This window comes from Arvicanthis niloticus, chromosome 1 (assembly GCF_011762505.2).
Source record: "Arvicanthis niloticus isolate mArvNil1 chromosome 1, mArvNil1.pat.X, whole genome shotgun sequence".
Taxonomy (NCBI): Eukaryota; Metazoa; Chordata; class Mammalia; order Rodentia; family Muridae; genus Arvicanthis; species Arvicanthis niloticus.
Genome location: NC_047658.1, coordinates 132,748,315 through 132,772,090, shown reverse-complemented (window position 1 = coordinate 132,772,090; position 23,776 = coordinate 132,748,315). Strand labels below are relative to the sequence as shown.

Genomic DNA, 23,776 nt, shown 5'->3' with positions numbered 1-23,776 from the left:
AAGGTCAGCCTCACCACTGAAGGTGGAGGGAATGAGTCTGTAGTTTTGTCAGATGGCTTCCAAATCAATATGAAAACCTTCAAGTCAAAAAGGAACACGCCCAATGCCTGTGGGTACATGCTGGTCGTGTATGGAAGGGATAATGAGGAAGGATGGATGCTGACTGAATTGTATAGAGTCTTGAAGATCACTACTCAAGATTTAAATCTTAAACCCTGTAACACACACACAGGATTCAAGAGAAACATGTCTAGATCCTATGGTATTCATAATCTTGCCTACTCCCTTACACTACAAATGCAAGGTAGAACACTCAGAGGTCAGCAATAAACATATTTTTAAAAATGACATATTGCCTTATTTTGGGCATGTACAAGGTCAAACACACAGTCTCACTTTCTCACCTCTAGTCTGTGTGAGATCTCGGGGAGCTTCGTAATTGCGGGTTCCTTGTACACAAATTCCTGCTCATCCAAATCCCCAAATTTGGATCCGTAGAAACCAACTCGGAAGTAAGTTCCAAACATCCTCTTATGGTCCTGTCACAAAGAGAAGCTTCCTTTAGCTGTGTCATACTGGTGATCCACTGGGCTAAAAGGACTGGTTATTGGGCTGCAAACAAATCATTCTCATTGGGCTGGTGTTACAAAGAACCCCTCTGTTGAGCAGATTTAATATTTACATACTAAGCCCCAGAAACAGTGACAAAAGAAATCTAATGAGAGGCTTCTGGGGCCTTCATTTAACTCAACTTTAAAAATCCTCACATTTCCTAGCTATAAAGCAATCCAATCTGCCATCCTGTATTGCCAGCCCTTCCTTATCTGATGGAGAGTTACAGCAATGATGAGATCAGGGAATCTATAGCCAGGGAGATGGTGACACAGCATTAGGGCAGGGTCACCTGACACCAGCTAACAGAACCTATGGGCCAGGCTCATTCCCAGCTACCTTGTTGATGATGTTGTCAAAGGCCTTCTGCAGCTTGTCGTGAGTAGAGGTCAGCTTCCGGAAATCTCTATGTGCTTCCAGGATGGGAATGACCAGCTTGTAGACTTCATTAACCGTCTCGTACAAGCCTCCCTGGGACAGAGGAGATTATTTAATGCACTGGAAGTTTAAGACGAGGGACTAGAGTTAAGTATGCAAATAACATGTAGGAGGGCATCACAGTGCTTTCAGAATCCAGGCCTGTCTGGGCATCGGTGGCGAGCCATAGCTTTCAGGTCAAACCGGGGACATTGCTATCTTATGGCAGTAAGATAAGTAGGTAAGGGACATTGCTACCCTGTATGGCAATGCTAACTAGGGGGAAGGCTTTTCACAAACTGAAAACAGAAGAGGAGCTGGCCCAGGCAGTGAGGGGCTCGGGGAGGTGTGCTTGTGGCTTTTGAGTTTACCAGAGGTTTTCCTCTAGCCAGACACAGGGCCTCAGGGAGGTAACAAGGTTCTAACCCATTGATTTTCTAGGATTTCAGGAAAATAAGGGTACATGTGTATGTGTGTGTGTGTGTGTGTGCATATGGGAAAAGTACAATGATATGTATATGGGAAAATGTAATAAGGAGGCTAGTTTTATAACTAGAAATTAAGTTAAAAACTCTTTTCTGATTTCTAGACAAAGATAGGAGAATAAAGGCAGTGAACACAAATGTCCAAATGTAGACAGTGTGGGGAGGGAGTCTGGAGGTGAAGAGGAGAGGATGAAATGTAACACAGGGAAGAAAACAGATGGGTCGGGTTGATGCAGTACTACACTTATGTGACCTCACTACGGCGGCAGAGGGCAATGGTGAAAATGGAGAACTAACTACGAGCGGCTTGCCACCTTGACCTGAGCTGTAGCACTGTGCTTTTGCTCTTACTAGGAGACCCAGATCAGGCTAAGGGATGGCTCTGTGGCTTCCACTGTTCCATCTCTCTGAGCTGCTCTGCTGCGTATGGGTCTTGAAGACCAGCTGAGTGTCAGATGTGGAAGACAACACAGATCCTCAGCGTCTCCTCCTCTATGTTTGTTTTTTTTTTTCTCCTGTGAGTGGGAAAATGAGGGAGTGAGAATATGCCTCATCTCTGATTGTGTAACCTGGGCAAACGGCTTCACTCTCCGTGGCTTGGTTTCTACCCTATTAAATAGAAATAACTCTGTGGAACTGCTCCTGGCCAATGAGTATGCTGTGGGAATACGAGTATGTCCATGATGAAAAGCTTTCTCTCCTCCCTTGGAGAGCTGACACAATTGTAGACAAGAACATCTTCACTGGGCCTATCTGGGAGCATCTGGCCAGGCCCCGCCCTCCTGCATGCTCCTGTGAGTGTGATGAAGGGCCGAGTGAACCCTGGAGACACTGACCGTGCTGAAGAGCTCCGCAGCCTGCTCCAGGAGCCCCACCAGGCCACTCTCAGTGAAGTACCGACCAGAGCACACACCGTCCTCATCAGGTGACAAGGTGTCATCAGAGACTGCAGACTCCTCAAGCACGTTGGAAGAAATATTCTGTAAGAGAACCCACTGTGAGCCCAGGGAACAGAGGGCCTAACAAGCAAGAGACCACAAACCCCAGACAGATAAAGAAGCTAAGCTGTATGTCCGTCACCAGACCGTGATTACTACAAGCCTGTGATTCCAACCCTGTGAACTTCTGGTGGCCGTTCATTTGGAAAGGTCACACCGAGCAAGCCTGTCACCAAACCTGACACTTTTTAACCATAAAGCAACATTCTAGAAAGGATACTTTCCTTAATGTAATAAGAGCTGAGCTGAAACAACCTTACTGTTAGTGAGATAATCGTAAAGGAAAAATGGGAAGAGTCTTGGATTTTAAGGGCAAGGCCAGTGAGGAGAAAATGGATCCCTGTTTTTGCTGAAGCATGCTGTTCCTGCAGCCTTGACCTTGAGCTGCCTAAGTGTAACATTACATAGGGAAGTAATAGACGAGAATGTCTTTATGGCTACTGTAATGCAGTTCAGAAGCTGTGCTCCCTTGTGTCTGTGGTTTCCCTTTATATAAACTACAGGCAGGAGAGCCTCTTAACAGAGAATGTAATATCTGGGGCAGGGTTGGCCCAGATGGGAAACCCAGGGCACAAACCTTCAGGCAGCACTCATGTTCAGGGCCCTGGGACTGCTGACTTGGGACCTGCTTGACTTTTGACAGCGAGTTTCTCCTTACATTTTGTGCTGCACATACCCCGCTTGCCTCATCCAAGCTCTGATCCTCGCAGGGACATTAATACCGCTGATAGGCCGAGAGCCATTCTTGGCTTACAGCTATGGAAGAAGTGAGTGTGGGATAGAGAAGACACGGGAAACCTCCACTGAGTAGGAAGTGCAAAGGGTACACAGGCCACGCCTTCCTACTGCTGTACACGTAGCAGGCACCGCCCAACCATGGTAACACTCTGTCCCCTGGAGGCTGGGGTATACTTCAAAACTCTCAGCATAATGCTCCAGTCACTCACTGGCAACTGCTCAGCTGCACTCTGAAGTCAAGGCTGTCCACCTTCTGACCTGGCGAGCAAGATCATGGGGATGATCTTTAGGCATCCCGAAGGAGGCAGTCACCGTAGCCTCTGCTGTCACAGTTGCATTGGAATACAGCTTTATGAACACAGAGGTTTTCAAAGTCCTTTGTGACCAATCTTTCTTCAAAATGTGAATCATTATGATGGACTGCTGGCAGAGGGGACAAGGAATTCAGCTGAAGGAATCCAGTCGCTTATTACACTAGCACTACTGGAACTGTATGAGACTTTTCTACTTGTGGAGGATAAGTATGAACAGAACAGCTCAGTAGCTGTAAGCCATGGGGGAAAAGATTCTGGGCAGACATTCCTGGCTTCAGAGTGAGGGTGTAAAAGTAACAACCATATCTGTGTTTGTGAGATCAGTGTTGCTTGCACTCCAGGGATAGAATTCCGATGATCTCAGTGGCGTGGACCTCACTGCCTTCCACGTTATTTCTCCTGAACATTATCTCTGCTTTACAAGTCTTTCCCAAAGGCTTAATCTTATTACAGCGAGATTAAAAACTGAAGCAGGATGTTTAAGAAATCAGCAGTAGAGGCAGGCACAGTGGTACAAACCTAAAATCCCAGCACTTGCGAGGCAGAGGCAGATGGATCTCTCTGAGTTCAAGACCAGTGAGATCCTGTCAAAGAAAGAGAGAAGGTGAGGGAAAGAAGAAGGAAGGAAGGAAGGAGAGAGAGCAGTCAGCAGAGGATACCTGTTGCTAATACTGTCTGAATTCCTTTACTCTTCTGTGACATAAAGTATCTTTATTTTCCCATAGAAAAACACTGGTAATGTTCAGTGTGACCCGTGACTATGGGATAGATAATCAGACCATCTTACTACTTTGACCATTGTGATTGATTCAGGAAATAACACAGGACCTTGTTACCATTATGATTGTTCAGGGATAAACATAGGACCTGGTCAGAACCAATAAGATACCCTGAGACTTTCTTTGCAACTCCAGAAAGGAGGGATTTCTCTCTTTCCCTAGTCTTGAATCTCTATCTAGCATCCCTAGTGTGGAAATTCTGCCTATGAAGAATGATGCCCACACCACAGAAGGTGGAGACGCTACCTAGATCAGACGATCTTGGTCTAGACTGGCAAGTACTACTGTGGGCTAGTTTCCCCATACAGGTTGATGAATCCCATGTCTCCTTAGGTTAATGTGGGCTTGGCATTTCCAGCTTTCCAGCTTTCCAGCACCCATTTCCAGCACCCATTTCCAAACTGACTTCGTAGGATTCTTGGGAGAATATAAGAATATAAGCATGGCTTGGGGTCTGTTCTGTATCCAGGGACATCTGGCTCGTCATGTTCTGTACGTTAAGAAGCCCTTTACACATCATAGTCCCTTCCACCTTCCTTCTCACAATCTCCATCCTTCCCCTGACTAGTCCTGGGGCACACAGGACACAGTATAATGCTCATAGCATCTCGTGCCCTTTATAATTCTATGTATCATTAATTGTTACAAAATAAGCAACAGAACAATTAGCTAGATGATAGCTCTTGCTAGAATAGAAAGTTTGTGTGGACAGGATGAATGCTCAATGAATATCCTGTAAAAGAAGGAATGGATAGCCAGCCATGGTGGCCTTTCATCGCAGAACTGGAGTGGCACAGGGCAGGCAGATCTCTGTGAGTTTAAGGCTATGCTGCTCACCCTGGGGAGTACCAGGCTAGCCAGGGCTATGTCACAAGACCCTGTATCAAATAACAATAACACTACAAAACAAAACAAACAAAAGCCAAAATAAACAACAAAAAAAGAAGGAATAGATAAAGATATATAAAAAGACAGGTCTGTACACTTCACATAAGGGTAACGTAGACTTCCCCAAGCGCTCTGGAATTCTATCTTACCTTTGCACCTACCAGAATAAGAAAGTCAACCAAATTCCAAATAAAACCAGGATAAAGTAAGACTTATTAAACATAAACGTAAAAGTGAAATCTGGTTAATTTTTAAGCACCAAGTAGGAAATGATAAAGCACAGCGTTTAGGAAAAGGCGTAAGGGTTCTATAAGAAATAGCTCAGTAGATGAGCTGAGCAAAGCATGTCACCTCAATGTAAAAGGACCAAGTGTGTCATGGAGGAGCCAGAGGGCAGCGCTACAGCAGTATGGTAACAGGCAAGTGGACAGAACAAACCACTTAAAGCCTTTCTTTAGACTTTCTTATTCTCTTGACTCAAAATCAGATGGAATACTTTTATGCTTCTGAATGACAATTTAACTGGGTTTTATAGCAAACCTTTATGAATAGACTGAAAATTTATCTGTTGAGAATGAAATCAAAGAGTAAGTATTTTTGTTACTGTAAGAGAGGAGGCAGCAATGACCGGAGATAAGGCCCAGCTCACAGATGAACGGGCCTTGAGAAACAAGAAGCTCTGGGCTCCACCAGCAATAGTTTCGGTGTTTTTTTCTTTAAGCCTGGGAAAGCTACATTTCTTTTCTTTCTCCTTTACAGAGCATCACAAAACTGTGTTGGAGAACAATAATGAGAACAAAGCCTTTCACACATTTATCTATGGAAGTTCAAACGAGAACAATATAAACGCTTGTCTCCAGCATCCCAAGTCTGGCTGGAGATGGTCCGTGGCTATCCTCTAAACTGCAGGGATGGTCTTCTCTACAGACTATATATCTCTTTAAGAAAAACTCCTCAAAACACTTTTTTGTTTGGGGCTTTTCTGCCCTCTAAGTAGAGCATTAAACCACACAGTGACAGCAGTTCAAGAGGGTACCAGGCAGCCCTGGAGGGGCTTTTAGGTCACAATTTGCCCTTGCTGGCTGTGGGTAAATTTCAGTTTATTCTCAGAAAGCAGCCACTGAGCCATTTCTCCCCCTTTTCAGGTCAATTTGACTCTTTCTTAGTTTTGGACAAGAGGGGAGTCCCACAAAGTTGGGGAACAGAATTGAGGGATTGATCCCTGAGGGAATCATTATACCGGTGTCCCCTCCTTGCCAGTACATAGGTCAAATACAAATGTTCCAGAAAGAGTTTAAATGATCTTTAAAAATTGCTGTCTTGTTTCTTACATCAGTGAAATAGAAGCAACACTACTTTCCTTATCTGCCTGCCTCACAGGCCAAATGTCTAAAATGTCTGAGAATATCTCCCAGAGGTCCTATTACCTCCGAGTACCATTACTGTAAGGAATATGCTTTGAAAGATGCTGAAGTCATTAAGCAAGGCAGTGATAACACTTTGACACAGGGGTTTTCAATGGTGGCAACACAGACAACTAGGACCAAAAATTTTAACGGTGGAAACATCCTTGGTTTTTCCTTTGTAACATCCAGAAACACCTTTGGATATGACTTTGGACGAACTCCCTCAGGTGGAAGCTCCCAGCCCCTGGTTGGATGTGGATCTAACGTAGGCGGCACCTGTCTGTCCCACCTGAAAGCTGACGCTGCCCACGGGCAGGTAGCTGTGGTCCTCCAGCATGCTCAGGTACTCTGCCACCAAGGCAGCTGCATGCACCAGGCACATGGCGGCCTCCGTGAAGCACTTCTTCTTAGTGTGTTTCTCTGCCATGTTCTGGAGCCAGGTCAGCCGAAGGTCAGGAGATGCCTGGTAGCTCTTGGCAATTCTGAAGAGAGATTGGGAAACTTTTTATATACAACCTTTCAACGACACCGCTCTTACCAGGGACGGCGCTTTGATTTTCTTCCCTTTTTTGTAAGCTTATTACCTCTCATAATATTCTTGCTTACAATTTAAAAAAAAAAAACAGAGAAAAGGTAAACATTTCATACAACTCTAGGTGATCAGAGTGTGCTGAATGTCAAGAAAGAACAATTAGCACAAGTCTTATGAGGAAAAATGTCTGACAAAATGATGTTCATTTTCATGGATCTCAAGTAATCTCTTCCCTTTTATCTCAAAATTATGATGGGGGACAAAGTGCTGCTTCTCTTACGATTGATCTTAGCATTTTTACCTGTGTACGTAATTTCTCCTCAAACTACTGGACCAGAAAAGAAAGGGTTTAAAGTACGGTGACTTCTAAAGTAAAGCTCTGTCTATAAATACAACTTCAGCACAGCATGTGGGAAATAATTCATAAAACAGCCAATACTTTTTTCCCTCATGCTAGACAGACAGTAATATTTAAGATAAACATTGCATTTAGTTAAAGTGATCTTTTTGGAAATTTAGGAATGAACCAACTCCAGTTTTTCATTAGTGCTCATATAATTTTAGATGTTACTCCCAAACTCTCCTACCCATCTTAGTTATGATAATGACATTAGAGAGGGCTTCACTGGGGCTTGAGAGATGGCTCAGTAATCAGGATGACTGACTGTTCTGCAGGATCTGGGTTGATTCCTAGCACCCACACGCTGCCTCCTAACTATCTGTAACTCTAGCCCCAGGAAATCTGATATTCTCTTCTGGCCTCCAGGGGTACATGGTACAAAGACATATGCCAATAAAACATTCATATAAATAAAATAAAAAATTAACAAAAAAGAAAAAAGATGAAACCCTACTGAGATAAATATTCAGACTCACAAATATCACAAATAATGTCTTGTCTTTTCTTTTCTTTTCTTTTTTTTTCAAGACAAGGTTTCTCTGTGTATCCCTGGCTGTGCTGGAACTCACTCAGTAGACCAGTCTGACCTTGAACACATCGAGAGCCACCTGCCTCTTCCTCTTGAGTGCTGGGATTGAAGGTCCGCACCACCATGCCCAACAACCACGCCCTGTGTGTGCTCAGGAGCGTTTACCTGTACATGAGGTCCACGAGCATCTCAGGGTCTTCCTGGAATTCCCTCATCTTCACTGTGTCATACAAAATGCTGTTTAGATTGCAGAGAAGTTCCTCCACCTGCAGAAAAAGTGCGAACAGTGATGTGCAATGTAAGGCTTTGCTCAGAGAGGCAGGGATCCTAGGCAGAGAAAAGTCAAGAATCTTCTGGGGCACTTTCACTTGTGCAACCAAGGCCCATAGATCCATGAAGGCCCTGGGATCCATGAAGTCCTCTTACACCATCTCCCTCCCCGGTCCCTTGAGCTTACAGTCTGAAGGAGCTTTGCTTATTTGTAAACAGCAAAGGTGTAAACTATTCTGGAATATCAGGGTGTGAGAACCTACTACAGAGGCGGCTAGGGCCTGGAGTTAGAGACAGGCCGCACCTGCCACATGGGTGTCTTTCACTTGGGCACTGCAGTGAGACAGAAGAGTAACTGTCCTCCAGCTTCCTTAGGGCTCACCTTGTTTGCAAGCTCTTCTTAACTGGGATCTTTCTCCCTCTCCCTCTCCCCTAAATTCTACTCTAGGAATTTTACTCCTCTCTACTCCCTATTTCTTCATTAATCACCCCACTATCTGTCTTTCCATCTGTGTATGTCTGTCTATCATCCATCCATCCATCCATCCATCCATCCATCCATCCATCCATCCATCTAACGTTATGGAGTGGTGGAGCTCAATCCCAGGGTTCTGTGTATTCTAGGCTCTACCGCTCAGTTCCATCTAACCCCTGTTCATCCGTACTCCCCTTTCTTAAATCTTGTACAGTATTTGTTAGCACACACTCAGGTATCACTTTTTTTTTCTTTTGACTCTTATTGTTTGGAACTATGCTCTCCCAATAGACTCTTGGTGTCTTGCAGTTGAGGACAGTGGTGTGTGTATTGCACTTCTCAAGCACTGAGAACATGAAATATCTGCAAATCACATGTATAAATTTTATGTAACATTATATGCAAAATTTTATATGCAAAACCATAAATGTAAATGCTTATAAATGGTTAATCACAAACTCATACATAAGACAAAGTTATGTCTACCTGTGTGGGAAAAAGAGTTGTCTGCATGGCCGTGTCCTCTTCTGAATAGGCCAGAATTGTCCTTAAGGACCTTCTCAGGTGCTCTTCATTGAAGTCTGGTGCTTTGCCTACCAAGGATGCCAGTGCCATCGTCACTTGCATCTTTACTCTTGCAAAGTTCTGCATCAGAAGAGATGGAGCAAATAAGAGAGTCAGCAGGTCACTAATGGGAGGCTGCAGGCCAGACACGAACAGCTCCCGGTGTCTCTTTCATTCCTGTCCTAAGCATTTCCTTTTCTCTCAATAACTGTGAGCTACACTTTGCACAAGATTCACACTGCTGTTGAAATGGGTTGGATGGATCATATGCACCCATAAATCTGTCAGGCTCCCTTTAAATTTTCATTGCGTTTGGGCTGCTGCCACACTGCAGGGCTGACAGATTTGTTCTAAAGTTGGTCACAGGATATATGTTTTATGCCAAGAGTCTCTTGGAACCTTCTGAGGCAGCATTTTTGTTTGTTTGTTTGTTTGTTTGTTTGGTGAAACAGGGTTTCACTGTGTAACTCTGGCTGTCCTGGAACTCACTCTGTAGATCAGGCTGGCCTTGAACTCACAGAGATCCACAAAGGTAGCACTTTTGAGATTTTGAATTTGAAGTAAGCAGTAGCTTTCCATGTCTTCTGTTCTCCCAGGACTGTGGAAAAGCACAACTACTTAAGGACCCATGGAGCACGCCCTACAGGCTTTTAAATAGTTTTCCCTAACACATCACGAGGGTCAGGGCCAGGGATACAGCTCAGTATCATTTAGCATTGTGGGGTCTTAAGTTCAGTTCCCAGAATTAACACAAAATAGACAAAAATAAGACAAAGCAAACCAGAACCCTAAGGAGTCTCCATTTCGTCTGAGCCCTTTTATCTGCCCCCTGTTCCACTGGTAAATTCTTTTCTGAGATTAGAGATCTTCTTTTACAGAACTTAGAATACATTCTGTAAAACATATTTTCCCTCTTCCCCCAACCCCCATCTTTAGTTTTTGAGACAGGATTTCTCTATGTAGCCCTGGCTTTCCTGGGACTTTACTCTGTAGACCAGGCTGGCCTCAAACTCAGAGATCGGCCTGCCTCTGCTTCCTGAGTGCTAGGATTACAGGCATGCACCACCATGTTGGGCTATAAAACATTTAAAAAAAAAAAAAAAAAGATGTTTTACTAACATGACAGCAAATAAAATCCCGAGCATGCATCCTTAAATATACACAAACTAAGACACAGGTCTGCTAAGAAACTGAACACACAAAATGTCTATGTATCACTTAAAATTCAGGTCCAGCCAGTTGGTGGTGGCACACACCTTTAATCCCAGCACTTGGGAGGCAGAGGCAGGCGGATTTCTGAGTTCCAGGCCAGCCTGGTCTACAGAGTGAGTTCCAGGACAGCCAGGACTACACAGAGAAACCCTGTCTTGAAAAACAAACAAACAAACAAACAAACAAACAAACAAACAAACAAATTAGGTCCAAGCTAGGCATGGTGGTGCATGCCTTTAAATGTAGCAGAGGCAGGTGGCAGGCAGATCTCTATGTGTTTCAGGCCAGCCTGGTCTATGTGGTGAGTTCTAAGACAGCCAGAGCTAAATAGTGAGATGCTTTCAGGTCCAGATGACAACAATCATTTACCATTGTCATCCACAAATGTCCTGGTACCGTCTGGAACTGGTACTGATTCAGACTTTAGAACAGGACACTCTTTTGTGAATCCTTAACCTGTCCCTGTGTTTGTCCCAATGCAGGAACTTTGACTGCTGGGCAGCACCACACCCTCCAGCCCTGTCCTGTCAAATGCTGGTGCTCATGTGCAGACTCCCTGCTGTCTTCTTACAAGGCAGAAGTAAAAGCCCCCCTGCAAAGGTCCCCTCCGCTCATGCTTTGCATTCATGTTCTCTCCTGGTTCTGGGCTGCTCAGCCTGTCTGTGCTTACACCGGTGGCTCCGAAGCTGAACCGCATGAGAAGGTAGAGGGTGGCGCAGGCTTGGCTCCGGGTGACGTCTATGCTGCTGCTGCAGTGATGTAGCACCCGCTGACACAGGTCAGCACACTGCTCCATCTCCTCCTCGAACAGCAGGTCTCCAAACTAGAAGAGACACAGGTGGCCATTAGGTATCCCTGGGCACTTCCACAAGCTCTCTGGCTGGCTGCTGGGGCACGCAGATGTCTGTCTGGACAAGACAAGAGCCTGAAGGATGAACGCGGTGCTCCATAAACACAATGAGCTACAAGCGTCAGACTTGGAGGTAAGCGGTGACGTCCACCCGTGAGTCACACAGCTGAGGTAAGGTCTGTGTCATTAACCTCATTGTTAGCCAGGTTGAATTTACTGCTGAGGGTGACATAGCTTTGAAGGACTTACTTGTGTCTCATGGGTTCCTTGGAAATTATTGGTGACTAAGAAAGAGAAAATTATTGTAACAGAATTCCACTTTGTAAATTTACAAGATCCTATGTAGAAGGCACCCACCCACTAAGATTTCCCACAAAGAAGGAAAATAATCTTAACAGACTACTAACCATAGTTCTCAGGTATCTGCCAGCATCATATTATGGTCATTTTGTCACATTAATCAATGGGAATCAGGCATAGTATTGAATCTCACTGTAGAAGGTATTAATGAAAGGTAGAGAAACTGTAGTGGCTCAGTTGACTTTCGCTCTCATGCCACTGGCTTTCAGCGAGCGGTCATTTGAAATTTCTACAGTTAGGCCCATATTGCAAGCATGAAGCCACAGTATGGCTTCCCCACAGTGAGTTCCTGAGGATCAGGGTGTCTACTCTTGTAGGGAAAAGCTCTTACTCCATGCCCTGCATGATGTCTGATCTATGTGCAGAGCGATGTGAAGCTAGACAAGAACCGCACTCTTAATTAAGAGGAAGAAAACAAGCATCCTGTGTTTACCTTGGCGATGAGGGCTCGGAGAGTTGCAAAACAGTGAGTCAGGTAGGTGGTGCTCTGATCACAGCTCAGAGAATTCACCAGGACCCTGAGGACGCCTCCCAGCAGGCTGTCTTTACAGTCCAGGGCGGAGCTTGCCTGGGGGTTGGGAGGGGTGGAAGAACAGCATCACTAAGTAAGGCTGGAGGCAGGAAAGGCTGCTGCTGATTATCTTAGAGGACTTGTGGGCTTTCTCAGCAGAAGGTGGTAAGGGCTCCCCGAGCCGCCATCTACAGCACTCATTAACCACCAGGAGAGCATAAGCCCTCTTTCCCAATGACCTTTATCAAAACTAACTGACTTGAAACTTGTGCCCAACTTAGGATATTAAACCAAGTTCTAAGGTTCATCTCCCTCCAGCCTAGGTCATGGCTTTTGAAATGTTCTTTCTTTGTAGGCCCGATTTCCTGTCAGTGATTCAAAAATAGCTTTGAGTTTCGAGCACAAGAGCTTCTTGGTGGCAGCTATGACTTCTAAATTGGCCATGCAAATCATTTTGAGGCTTGGTTTTAGGTATATTGCTCTCAGAAACAGCTTGTACCAAGATACCATCAATGTGATGCTAAATACTTAGGGTACTGGAGTTAAGAAACGTTCAAAAGATACTTGAGTCGTCTTTGGATACGTAAGTCCCTCATGTAAAAGGGGGGTAATGTAAACCACAATTCTCTCATGTATTTTAAATTATCCCTAGTTTACTTTCGGTATCTAACACAACATTGAAACATCATGTCAACCACTGATTTTCTGTTTACGGAACAACACAGGAAACTAAAAAGTATGCACGTGTTCAGTGCAGATGTAGTTTTATTCCGAAGTATCTTTCATCGGTGGTTGTTGGTTAAGCCTAAAGATGTGGAACCACTGCAATGGAGGGTTGACTTGTGCTCTCCTACAGTAGGGATAGCAAATTTACGGGACACACGATTGTCCTTCAGCAATCTAAGCCCAAAACAGATACCTTTTGTCACACTTAGCACTGTTTTTTTTTTTTCCCCAGTGCAATCATAAAGTTAGGGTAGAAATAAAGACCCATTAAGAGAAAACTTCTGGCTAAGAGAGTATAACCTCTGGCTTGTATGAAGGCCTAACATTCTAGCTATGATGGCAAGTCACTTGGCCAGGGGACCACCCATAAGGTACCAGCTTCACCTTAAGCCATGCTACGGAGATGGGTAGACTAATTAATCATTTAATGGTATAGTGTACTTTCTCTCCCCAGAATCCCCACCCCTAGCACGGTGGCTTACTGGGTCAATGCCACAAACTGTACATCTGTCTGCTTTTCTATTTTATTTAGAAAAGTAAATTATCTTCTTTATCGTTTTTTTTTTTTTTTTTTTTTTTTCTTTTCTAGCCATACTTTCCCCAATGCTTTGGGGTTTGCCAGCACTCTGGGCTCCCTTCCCTGCCACGTGACTTCTTATGTGTCACGTGTCCGACTTCTATGCCAGCTTAGATGGAACAGCGTTTTTCTCCTTCATGCTCTTCCTCCAAGCAGCTGCTGTGAGTGACAGCTTGTCAGCATTGGAGATTTTCCTTTAAAATGCTAATAAAGTTGTCCTTCAATTTCTACTTGAGTCCATCCTTAAGTTCTTTTACTAAGGAGACTAAAAACCCCAAGAGGGGACCCCAATTTCCCCCATGTTATCAGCAACTCCTATCCTAACCAGTGTATTATCCAGATGGAACTGACCTACCAAGAGTTAGTTACCAATGTTCTTGCAGGTGCTCAGCTAAAAGCCCTCTGTCTCCTTTATAAATCTAGCATGTGCTTGGGCCAGGGTAACTTTGAGGGTCAGTTCCTCAAACGTCTAACTCTTTCCAAGGGAGTAGCAAGTCAGAAAAGCCAGAGGATGCCTGGCATCTCTGGAATCTGCAAGGTAGGCACTGCTGCAAATTCCAAACGTTCCCACTTTAGTTTTAAAAATGCATTCTGGAATCATGCTCCCATCTTTCTCAATTTTGAATGAAGAATTCCCTTTCTGATCCCAAGAAACGCACCCGTGGGCTGGCCAGATGGGGAGTGTGTCACCCTCACCTGGATGATGTTTTCCTGCATATCCAGTATGATCAAATTGGCTTCGGTAGCCAGATTGCCACTGATCAAGGCTTCTTGATCTAACTCTGCCTTTGTTCTAAGAAACAAACAAAAAAAGGACGTCACCAATTAAAGCACAGTGCGGCTTGGCCAGGTGCCAGAGATGACAACCAATGCACCAGGTCATGAAGGAGTCTTTACAACAGTCAACCATCAATTCACACAAAGCAGCCACCTCAATGTATCCAAGGATAGCAGGTGTTTCCTGAGGTTCCTGTCTGGTTGGGAAGATGGTCTAGTGAAGTCTCCAGGTCATCCATAGCCCCATGGTTATTAATAATGATGGCAATTATACAAATAACAAAATGGGTCAAGAAGTTAATTATTGGTTACTACTAACAATTAGGTGAGCCTATCAGGCAGCTGCTTAAAGCCTCGGGGCCTCGCATGAGTGCTATCTGGATCTGAAGGGGTGGTTGTAGGATGTGGGGGAGAACTGCAGCATGCTAGAGAGACAGGATGTGACTAGAACTCGGTGAACACTGGCAAACAGTGATGGAACTGTGAAAAGGGAGGGTCAGCTCTTTACTTCTCAAAGTCTTCCTGAGAAGGAGAGAAGGCAGCTTAGCTAAGACTGATACTGCCTTCCTTCTCCAGTGGGAGGCAAGGCTCACATCCCAAGGGGTGGGGCACCAAACATTCTGCTGGAGGTTACTGGACTGGATGCTACCTGGTAGGAAACAGAAGTCACTAAGAGGTTTAATTTTAAAAAGCTGGTGCATTCTATGTACTAGCCCATCCATCCTCATAAAACAAGTGAAGCCGGAAAGGGAGAAAAGTGTTCTCCTCTCCCACAGCTTCTCCCACCCTTCAAGGGTTCAGTCACCCATAGTTAGTTGACAGTCCGAAATCATTTGGTGAGAAGTTGAGGACAAGACTCCAGAATAAACAATGTGTTGACTCCACACTGTGTTGTCTCTGAGCCGCATGCTGTCATAGCTCACCCTGTCAGGTGATGGATTAGTGCTTTGCCCAGTGTAAGCATGCTGTCATGCCACCTACATGTTATTTACTGAGTTGCTGCCTTAGTTGCCAGATTAACTGGCACATTTCATAGAAATGTAGACAAGGTTTTGGAACCATTCACAGCTTTGGATATCTGGGCTCTATTGTCTGTAGATAAAAGCATATTACTATAATTTTTTTTAACCATCCAAATTTAGTTTTAAGGAGAGGTATAAAAAAAACCTGACTTTCCCAATATGTTCCAGTGGCTAAGATGATACCACAGATGCTGGGGTATTACGCTATCCGTTCAAATGTCTTAGACCAGGATTATCCACATAGCTGTTCTTTTTTCTTACCCAGGAATAGCTGTGTGTATAACAGTGAGTGCTTAGAAAGGTGTTTTTAACTGATTTCACAATTAGGATAGATTCTTTAGTCCTAATTGTTTAACAACACTTCCCCTCACTCTCCAAATGACAATATATGTATAAGAAAATATACAAGTTTTTAAAATTAATTTACTGATATGTTTACATTTATAGCACTGGGCCAGGCATGGTGGTATACACTGGCATACAGGAGTTTGAGGGCAGCCTGGTTTACATAGTGAGTTCTGGAGCCAGAATGCTAGGGCCTTGAGGCAGGAGTGGGTGGGTGGGTGGGTTGGGGAGCTCCCTCATAGAATTTGGGGGGGGGTTTGGGATGGGGGCTTGCAGAGGGGAAACCGGGAAGGGGGATAACATTTAAAATATAAAGAAATAAAATAACCAATAAAACCAAACAAACCAAAAAAAAAAAAAAAAAAAAAAAAAAAAAAAAACAAACAAACTAACAAAACAACAACAGCAACCCCCTAACCTAACCAACCAACCCACCACACTTTGATCAACACTATCCAGTAGAAATGTACTAGGGACCATGTGCAGTATTTTACTTATTATGATAGTCACACACCAAAAAAAGATAAAATGAAATTGAGGGCATTACTTTTCCCCTTCGTTTCTTTTTCTTAGAAAGGTCTCACTGTGGCCTCCAGGCTCACCATGTAGACCGGGCTGGCCTCAAACTTCCTGCATACCAGAATGAAGGGCGTGTGCCAGCACTCCCAGCCAATATTAATTTTTTTTACCATGTTTTATCTAACCCACTACACCAAAAGTACTGTTAATAAGTAACAGATATAAACATCAATGCTGAAATGTGCAATCTTGCATGCAGCTTTATTTATTATTTATTCTACATCTCGATATGAAACAGCCACGCTTCAGGCTTCAGAACTAACTGCATATGGTTAGTGGCTCCTGTAATGGACATTACAGATAGTCCTAACTGGCTTTCAGAATTGTGATAAGATACATGTAACATAAAACTTACCACCTTAGTCACTTTAAATTGTATAGCTCAGTAGCATTAAGTAATTCATATTGTCATGCAATAGTGTCATCCCTCCTGGGAGGTCTACCAGTGTAGCTTAGACTTGTCTGCATAGTGGAATCACCTTAAAGTTTGACTAACCTAGAAGTTCTGAACAAACTGGCAGAGGGTAGACGCTGGGTGTGGTGGGGTACGCCTTCAATCTCGGGACTCAGAGGCAGGTGGACCTTGTGAGGTCGAACACAGCCAGAGATTTGAATGTGTAGTCCAGGTTAAAAACTACTGCTCTAAAAGAAACAGTCAAACTAACCAAAATAAAAATAAACCTAAGAGAAAATGACAGAAGCTGTCATCTAAAAATCATAACATCTCCAAATAGCTCTAACTTGCATGGTTTCAACTGCCACCCGGCTGCAGGACTGAGGGGTCATCAGTCACTCTGATAATGAGCAGCCCACTGGGAGCCGGAGCTGCTGAGAGCTGGCACTACCTGCCAGGTCGCAGTAAAGACTGCTGATGCCAGCAAACGGGAAAGGCCTCCTAAGGCAATTCACACAGCGGAGCCAAACATGCTTTGTCGCACTGTCTTGATCTTGTGCAGCAGATGACCTAACCATCTAAGCGATGCTGGGCCTCCTGCACACACCTTTTGGTGTCACACACTGTCTTTTTCAGTTACCTCCCATACTGAATGAGAGCATCAGACAAGGAGAGAGGAAAAGAGAAAGCAGAGCCAAGTACCTAGCCACGCAACTTCAGATCCATGTTTCCTCCATGAAGCCGGGTGTAAAAATGTACTGACAGAGAATCAAAGTTCTTAAACATCAGCTAGGGAGATCAGAGTGAGCCAGTCTTCTAAGCAAAGGGGCATCATTAATAAGACAACAACTGGGGCTCCCACGTGACACCTGAGTAAACAGTGATTCTCCGTGTATCTCTGGACTGACCAGCTATGGAGTTCTCCCTTCTAAGCCACAGAAGAGCACATCCTTGCTTAGTGGAAAAGCCGTCACCATGTAACTGGTATTAGATACACCGACTAGCGCAAGGAGCATCCCTCATTGTTAAGAAGCTAGGGGCTACCAGATTATTTGGCATGCTTTTCAAAAATAATTATTAAACTGTTTCTAGGAAAATATATAGTATATATATAGTATTTTGATTCCCCCCCCCACAGTCCCATAGATTGACTAGGATGTGATAGCCTATAGTAATGGTGAAGACATTAACATTTATTTACTAAAACATTGTTATTCAAGTCTTCTCATTCCCCCCTTGAAGAACACTTCAGATGCAATGAAGCTGTACTATCTATGTTTTGTTGTATATGTGGGGTCTTGAACCATTCAGTGTTTTGCTCAGTGAATCTGGGATTCATAAGGCCACCTATGGCTTAGAGGTAGAGAAGACATACATTATTTATCCCCACACATTTCGGTTTAGTGCTCATACATCTAAATTGTTATATATGTCTCTATGTCTCTGTCTCTGTCTCTCTCTCCATATACATACATGCGGGCTCGTTTCTGTCAACTTGACACAAACCTGGAGATATCTGGGAAAAGGGAATCTCAAAATTGAGAAACTGCCTCTATCACCTTGCCTAGAGGGGCCCCTGGTCCTGAGTTATATAAGAAAACAGGCTAGCAGGGCATGGAGAACAAGCCAACATGCAGGGTTTCTTCATGTCCTCTGCTATAGTTTCTGCCTCTAGGTTCCTGCCCTGACTTTCTTCTGTGATGAACTGTATGTCATAGGATAAAATAAACCCTGGTCTCCTCAAGTTGCTTTTGGTCATAGTGTTTTTATCAGAGCAATTGAAAGCAAACTAAGATATCACACACACACACACACACACACACACACACACACACACACACACACACACACACACGCACGGTATATGTTGCAATCCAAGCAAGATTATTTTTCACTTTTTTTGCATTTTTTCTGATTATAATAGATAAATGCAAACCCAATGTAGGAAATCCAAGAAGTGTGAAAAAGAAAATATCAATCACTTACATTTTTAAAGCCCAAAGATCATTATTAATGTTTTGGTAAATTTCTTTGTGGAGTTTTACAAACGTGGCTGCTGTATGTAATTGGAGATTAATGAGCACACTCTAAAGCCAAGCATTTGTCCTGTTCACTTAATGATCCCATAACATCGGAACCAAATCAAATCAAATGTATTCCAAAATCAAATATATTTTGATTTTTGGAACAATAAAACGTAAGGCTACTATAAATATCTCTGAATATCCATCTTTGCACCCATTTTCATTATGGAAACACAGATGTGGAGTTGCAAGGCTGGACACCTGGTCCTGCTTTCTCACTTTCCCTGGTCCTCACCAGTGGCTTTTATCAACTGGGGCTGTGGAAACTAGGTTTCTTTAAACTACGGATACATTGTTAAGAGCTGAAGCCACAGCCTCTTATATCTCTGGGCATCCTGGGCAGCTGGAGCTGTATTTACACAGACAGTATGTTTCCTTTTCTTATTACCCTTGGAAGGATGCAGTTGTCCCAGTAACACAAGTAGCCTGGGAACAAGAGTTAAGACTGTTAGTGAACTCAGTGCAGAGCTGGCAGTGCGACTCACTTGTCCAGCTTCTCGTTAGCCTGCCGCCACTGTGTCTGCTCTTTCCTCCACCTCAGATTCTCATTTAGGCCTGGAAACCGGTCAGTCCCTGGGAGTTAAGAAACACATGACAGGAATTTGATTAGCATGAAACCTTTTAAGATAACCAAACGTCTGGTGCTCAGCTTGGCTGAGAAGCATCAGCACAGTCTCCTGTTCATCAGAGCCTGTGCTGCTCTGAGGGGACAGAGCCACCATGCCTATCTGTGGTGACCTGCCCTGGATGAACTGGAGGCAGCTCTGAAAGATGGTCTGTCTTCCACAGTTCTCCTAGGCAGGGGCTCCCGTTAGGCTCCCTGACTTGCTGGAAGGAAAGGCAGGGTGTCAGGTGAACGTGCTGAATGCCCTCCAGAGTCCATGCCCACCTGTCCCTGGCTTACTGGGAGTATTAATCATACTAATCATATTAGTGATGAGTGCAGGTGTGTGGGTCATGGGGGCCCTAGGACGATGGTACACTGGCACTCATTTTGGGAGACTGCTTTATGCAGTAGCATCTTGAATCACTCAGGGATATGATCGTGGGCCGATGAGCCCTCCAGTTTACTGATCATGTCCTCTAGAGGGGCTTTGCAACAAGGAAGAGACAGCCCTCCTTCCCTAATCCATGAATCACTTTCTTAGATGTGGCCTTTAACTTACTGTTAAATCTTAATTAAAACACAGCATTTGGGGACACTTTCAGGGTGACTCGTCCCAGAACCTGCTGTCTCAGGAGTGGTGTCCAAGGGTGAAGAGCTGTGTGGCAGATGGGAGGACTACCTCCCCCCTCCACCGCATACCTGGAATGCGACGGCGCATCATCTCCCCACGGGCTCCTTCTCCACGGAGCAGGGCCTCTTCCAGCTTGGCCTTGACATCTCTTGACTTCTGCAGGACCTGGTTGCTGACTTTGTCAGAGCTCTGTTTTCCCTGGAAGGACAGAGGTAGAAACACATCCGGTTTAGTGGGATCTCTGTGGAGAGAGAGATTTGTCAAAAGAGAACATGTCAGGTCATGGTGGGGAGTTTAGGCATATACTCCACAGACACTTTTCTGGGAGCTCCTATGGATAAAGTTTTATTGGCAGGAATGGGCCCACTGCAATAGGCAGACGTTCTGTCCATGCAGAGTGTTCATATCTGCAGATGAAACAGGCTGTGAGTTGTAATACAGAGTAGGAAAGATGGAAGATACTGCCATCCCCAAAGGAAAGAGTAAGAAGACAGGCTTGAAAAAGCTAAGACACCACACACTTGCCTTGTACTCAAAACAGGAGACACAGATGAACAGCAGGTCCAGAATCCTGTTGAGCTGCATGGAAGGCAGGTCGGCGATCCACTTCCTGATGAGGCTCTGGTCAGCATTTTTCATGATCCACAGGAAGCAAATCATGAGGTGGCGGGTGGTGTCTGCGTTCAGCATGTTGTACTGCTTATAGGGCTAGAAGGAGGCGGATGGTGGGGGAAGGGTGGGGGGGGGAGAAATTAGGCAACAGAAAAACTTACAAGGATAAGAGATGAGAACCTCTCAGAACGCTGTACCTACTTCCAGCACATGGCTGGGCATCTGACTTCAGCAGCCCTGTCTTCCTGAGACTAGAGAAGGTGCGCTTGGTGCAGGGCTGCTCAGGAGAAGCACACTTGGGCAGAGTTTGGGTTAAGCTATGAACCGCTGACCTGAGCATTGTCTGGTGGTCTGCCCTGAACCTTGATGGTGTTCTTCAATATCAGTGATGCAAAGGGGCTTTCTTACTGCTAAGATCAAGGGCTTCTCCTTCAAGATGGCTAGTAGAGGCCCGCACTTACAGAAGAGAACTAGCCCAACCAGGTACCATAAGATAATCCAATAGTTTAGTGTTCAGTTTCACATCAAGATCATAATACTGGTTAGCACCTGGGTCAAGTCTATGTTTGCAAAGCCATCTGCAATGAGACCTACACTACGATTCGCTTGAGTGTGGGTGGGGCCTCAGCCATGTGCTCTAATAGCCTTGGTCAATGGTCCTACAGAGTGCTACTAAGTACACCTGCTATAACTCATAACAGCAAGACAGATAGCAACGTGCAGCTGACCCCTTGCTTCATGAGGTGGACCTAATATCCGGTGGACTGTGGCAGTAACATTGCAATGAGGAATTTGTGAGCCACGTGAAGAAAATCTTAGTCTTAGATGGAAGTGACCAATGACAAACTTGCTTTCACTTAAGTTATTCTGAGTATGACTCTAAAAAGTGACTGTCTTCCCCTAGAACCTCACAGGAAACATGTTCTACTAGGTAAACTTTGGCTTCTCTACTCCTTACAGGCAATTAATCCAAGAGGCACACACTGCCCTGAGCAGGTAACTTTGGTAAGGTGGATATCATTTGAAGGTACAGTGTGATCTAAGGCACTGTTTAGTGAGTAAGATTAGTGTTGCCAAGTCTCAGATGTCCTGTTCCCTGCTCCCCAACCCTCCTGGGCAAGGGTGAAAGGGTAGAGGCTGCTACCTGCTAGATGGAAGACAAAGAAAGAAGCCGGCTAGTAAAGAATAATTGTGTCAGGACTCTGCCTTCTCAGAAGTACACCAAGTAAGTTTGCTGCAGATTCAGATATTACGTTGAAATGCAAAACAGAAACTGACTGCCTAGCAGTTGTAAACCCTGGGTCACCTTACGCTCATCCCTAGGATCACGAAATAAAGCCCTTCAAATCAATTAAGAACAAAACAATAACAACACTAAGCTAGAAGATAAACTCGTTTTGACAAAAGACAAACAGGTGATTCCCACCTCGAGTGCAGCAGAGGGTACATTCCACAAAGACCCCCTCTGTTGGGGGACAAATCTCCTTACACTCCCTGAGGACCTAGGAAGGCTGACATTTTTTTTTTTTTTTCTTTTTGAAGCTTCTGGCCCATTCAGTCATTTATTAGAGGCAAACAGTAATACTAATAACCACATGGAGTAAGCCCAGCCTACATTCAATGCAAGGATGAACGCCTTGGTTTAATTTTCTCTACAGTGATTTCAGACTCCCCAGATTCACGTCTTTGATAGTTTTTTTAAGCTTGGCACATCAGAACTGGCTAACCCTGTCATGTGCATTTCTTGCTGTTCCTGTAGCTATCTGACTAGAGCGCTTCTCAGCCGTCGGCTTCACGGATTCCTCTATCACAGTGTTGAGGCAGAAAGCATGTCTGTTCTAAGCTGGGTTCTATCAGAAGTTGGGAGGAGGTGACACCAACAAGAAATACACTCAAGAAATGTACAAACATACCAAGGAGGTCAGCATTGCTCCACTGGTCTTCAAATTAAAGTGATTCCCTGCTATGGCCAGGGCCACATTCTGGTTGATTCCATTGGCCACATCTTGTTCTTCATATGAGCCACTAGCTCGGCTCCTTCCACTGCGGGCATCTGCAATTAAACATTACCATGGGTGTTGTCAAGCCAAAGACCACATTTCTCCATCTTCACCCCACAAGTGACAGACACATTTTACTCACTAAAGTCAGCACGTAATTCAAAACCGGATATATATCTATATGTATTATTCATATATAGACAAAGCAGACAGGTTTAAAACAAACAAAATGTTGAGCGTTAAGCTTGGGCTATGAATTAATTTTTCAGATGATAAAAATTAAAAGCTCTAAAGTTTTGTAATACTTTTTCCTGGTTATAATACTCTATTTTAAATAATGATTCAATGGAATATAACTACAGAATAAGTACCCTGTAGAAATAAGGAGCTGAAAGGGTTCGTGGCCCCATGAGGAGAGCAACAATACCAACCAACCAGAGCTCCCAGGGTCTAAACCACCAGCCTGGAAGCACATAGAGACAGACCCATGGCTCCAGCTACATATGTAGGGGAGGATGGCCTTGTCGGGCATAGGTGGGAGAGGAGATCCTTGGTCCCATGAAGGCTAGACGCTCAGTGTAGGGGAATTCAAGGGTGGGGTGGTGGGAGTGGGGGAGCGGGTAAGGGTAAGGGAATAACATCTGAAATGTAAATAAAATATCCAATAAAAAAGAAAGAATATGTCATTATAATAAATCCTGTACTAAGCTACTAAGTTGCAAAAGTCTAAGCAAATGCTAATTTATTTATATTATTATTATAGACATATCTGTTTTAACTGAAAAGCCAAACTCGTCAAAGGTCACTTATGGTAATCGATGGGGCTGAAGTTTAAATTTTAGATATATCTTTAACATTTTTAATTTTTTAAAAAAAAATAATTTTGGTGCTTTGCTACATGTATGTCTGTATGTCACTTTCATGCTTGGTGCCCTAAGAGGCTAGAATGGGGCATTGGATCCCCTGGAAATGGAGTTACAGGCCACTGTGAGCTGTCACATGGGTACTGGGAATTGATCCTGGGTCCTCTGGAAGAGCAGCCAGTTCTTTTAAACATGGAACTGTCTCTCCAATCTCTCTAG

At 44.2% G+C, this 23,776-nt stretch overlaps 1 protein-coding gene and 1 non-coding gene across 3 annotated transcripts in view; one reads left to right on the top strand and one right to left on the bottom strand.

The window, feature by feature from the left end:
• The window catches only part of Dock8 (dedicator of cytokinesis 8), a 192,763-nt gene that overhangs the window by 18,417 nt on the left and 150,570 nt on the right, over nucleotides 1-23,776 (bottom strand). For both annotated transcript variants that reach the window (XM_034504951.3, XM_076918617.1), the window contains 13 exons: nucleotides 22,608-22,747; nucleotides 20,608-20,790; nucleotides 20,151-20,280; nucleotides 19,330-19,417; nucleotides 14,340-14,436; nucleotides 12,263-12,397; nucleotides 11,290-11,442; nucleotides 9,330-9,488; nucleotides 8,264-8,364; nucleotides 6,927-7,119; nucleotides 2,351-2,494; nucleotides 952-1,083; nucleotides 405-539 (listed from right to left, as the gene is read on the bottom strand). In XM_034504951.3, the coding sequence (XP_034360842.1) occupies nucleotides 405-539; nucleotides 952-1,083; nucleotides 2,351-2,494; nucleotides 6,927-7,119; nucleotides 8,264-8,364; nucleotides 9,330-9,488; nucleotides 11,290-11,442; nucleotides 12,263-12,397; nucleotides 14,340-14,436; nucleotides 19,330-19,417; nucleotides 20,151-20,280; nucleotides 20,608-20,790; nucleotides 22,608-22,747 (1,790 nt within the window). The remainder of the gene's footprint in view (nucleotides 1-404; nucleotides 540-951; nucleotides 1,084-2,350; nucleotides 2,495-6,926; nucleotides 7,120-8,263; nucleotides 8,365-9,329; nucleotides 9,489-11,289; nucleotides 11,443-12,262; nucleotides 12,398-14,339; nucleotides 14,437-19,329; nucleotides 19,418-20,150; nucleotides 20,281-20,607; nucleotides 20,791-22,607; nucleotides 22,748-23,776) is intronic.
• Nucleotides 17,647-17,778, top strand: LOC117701379 (small nucleolar RNA SNORA24). Its single transcript, XR_004605721.1, has one exon. It is a non-coding gene; the product is annotated as a small nucleolar RNA SNORA24 (small nucleolar RNA).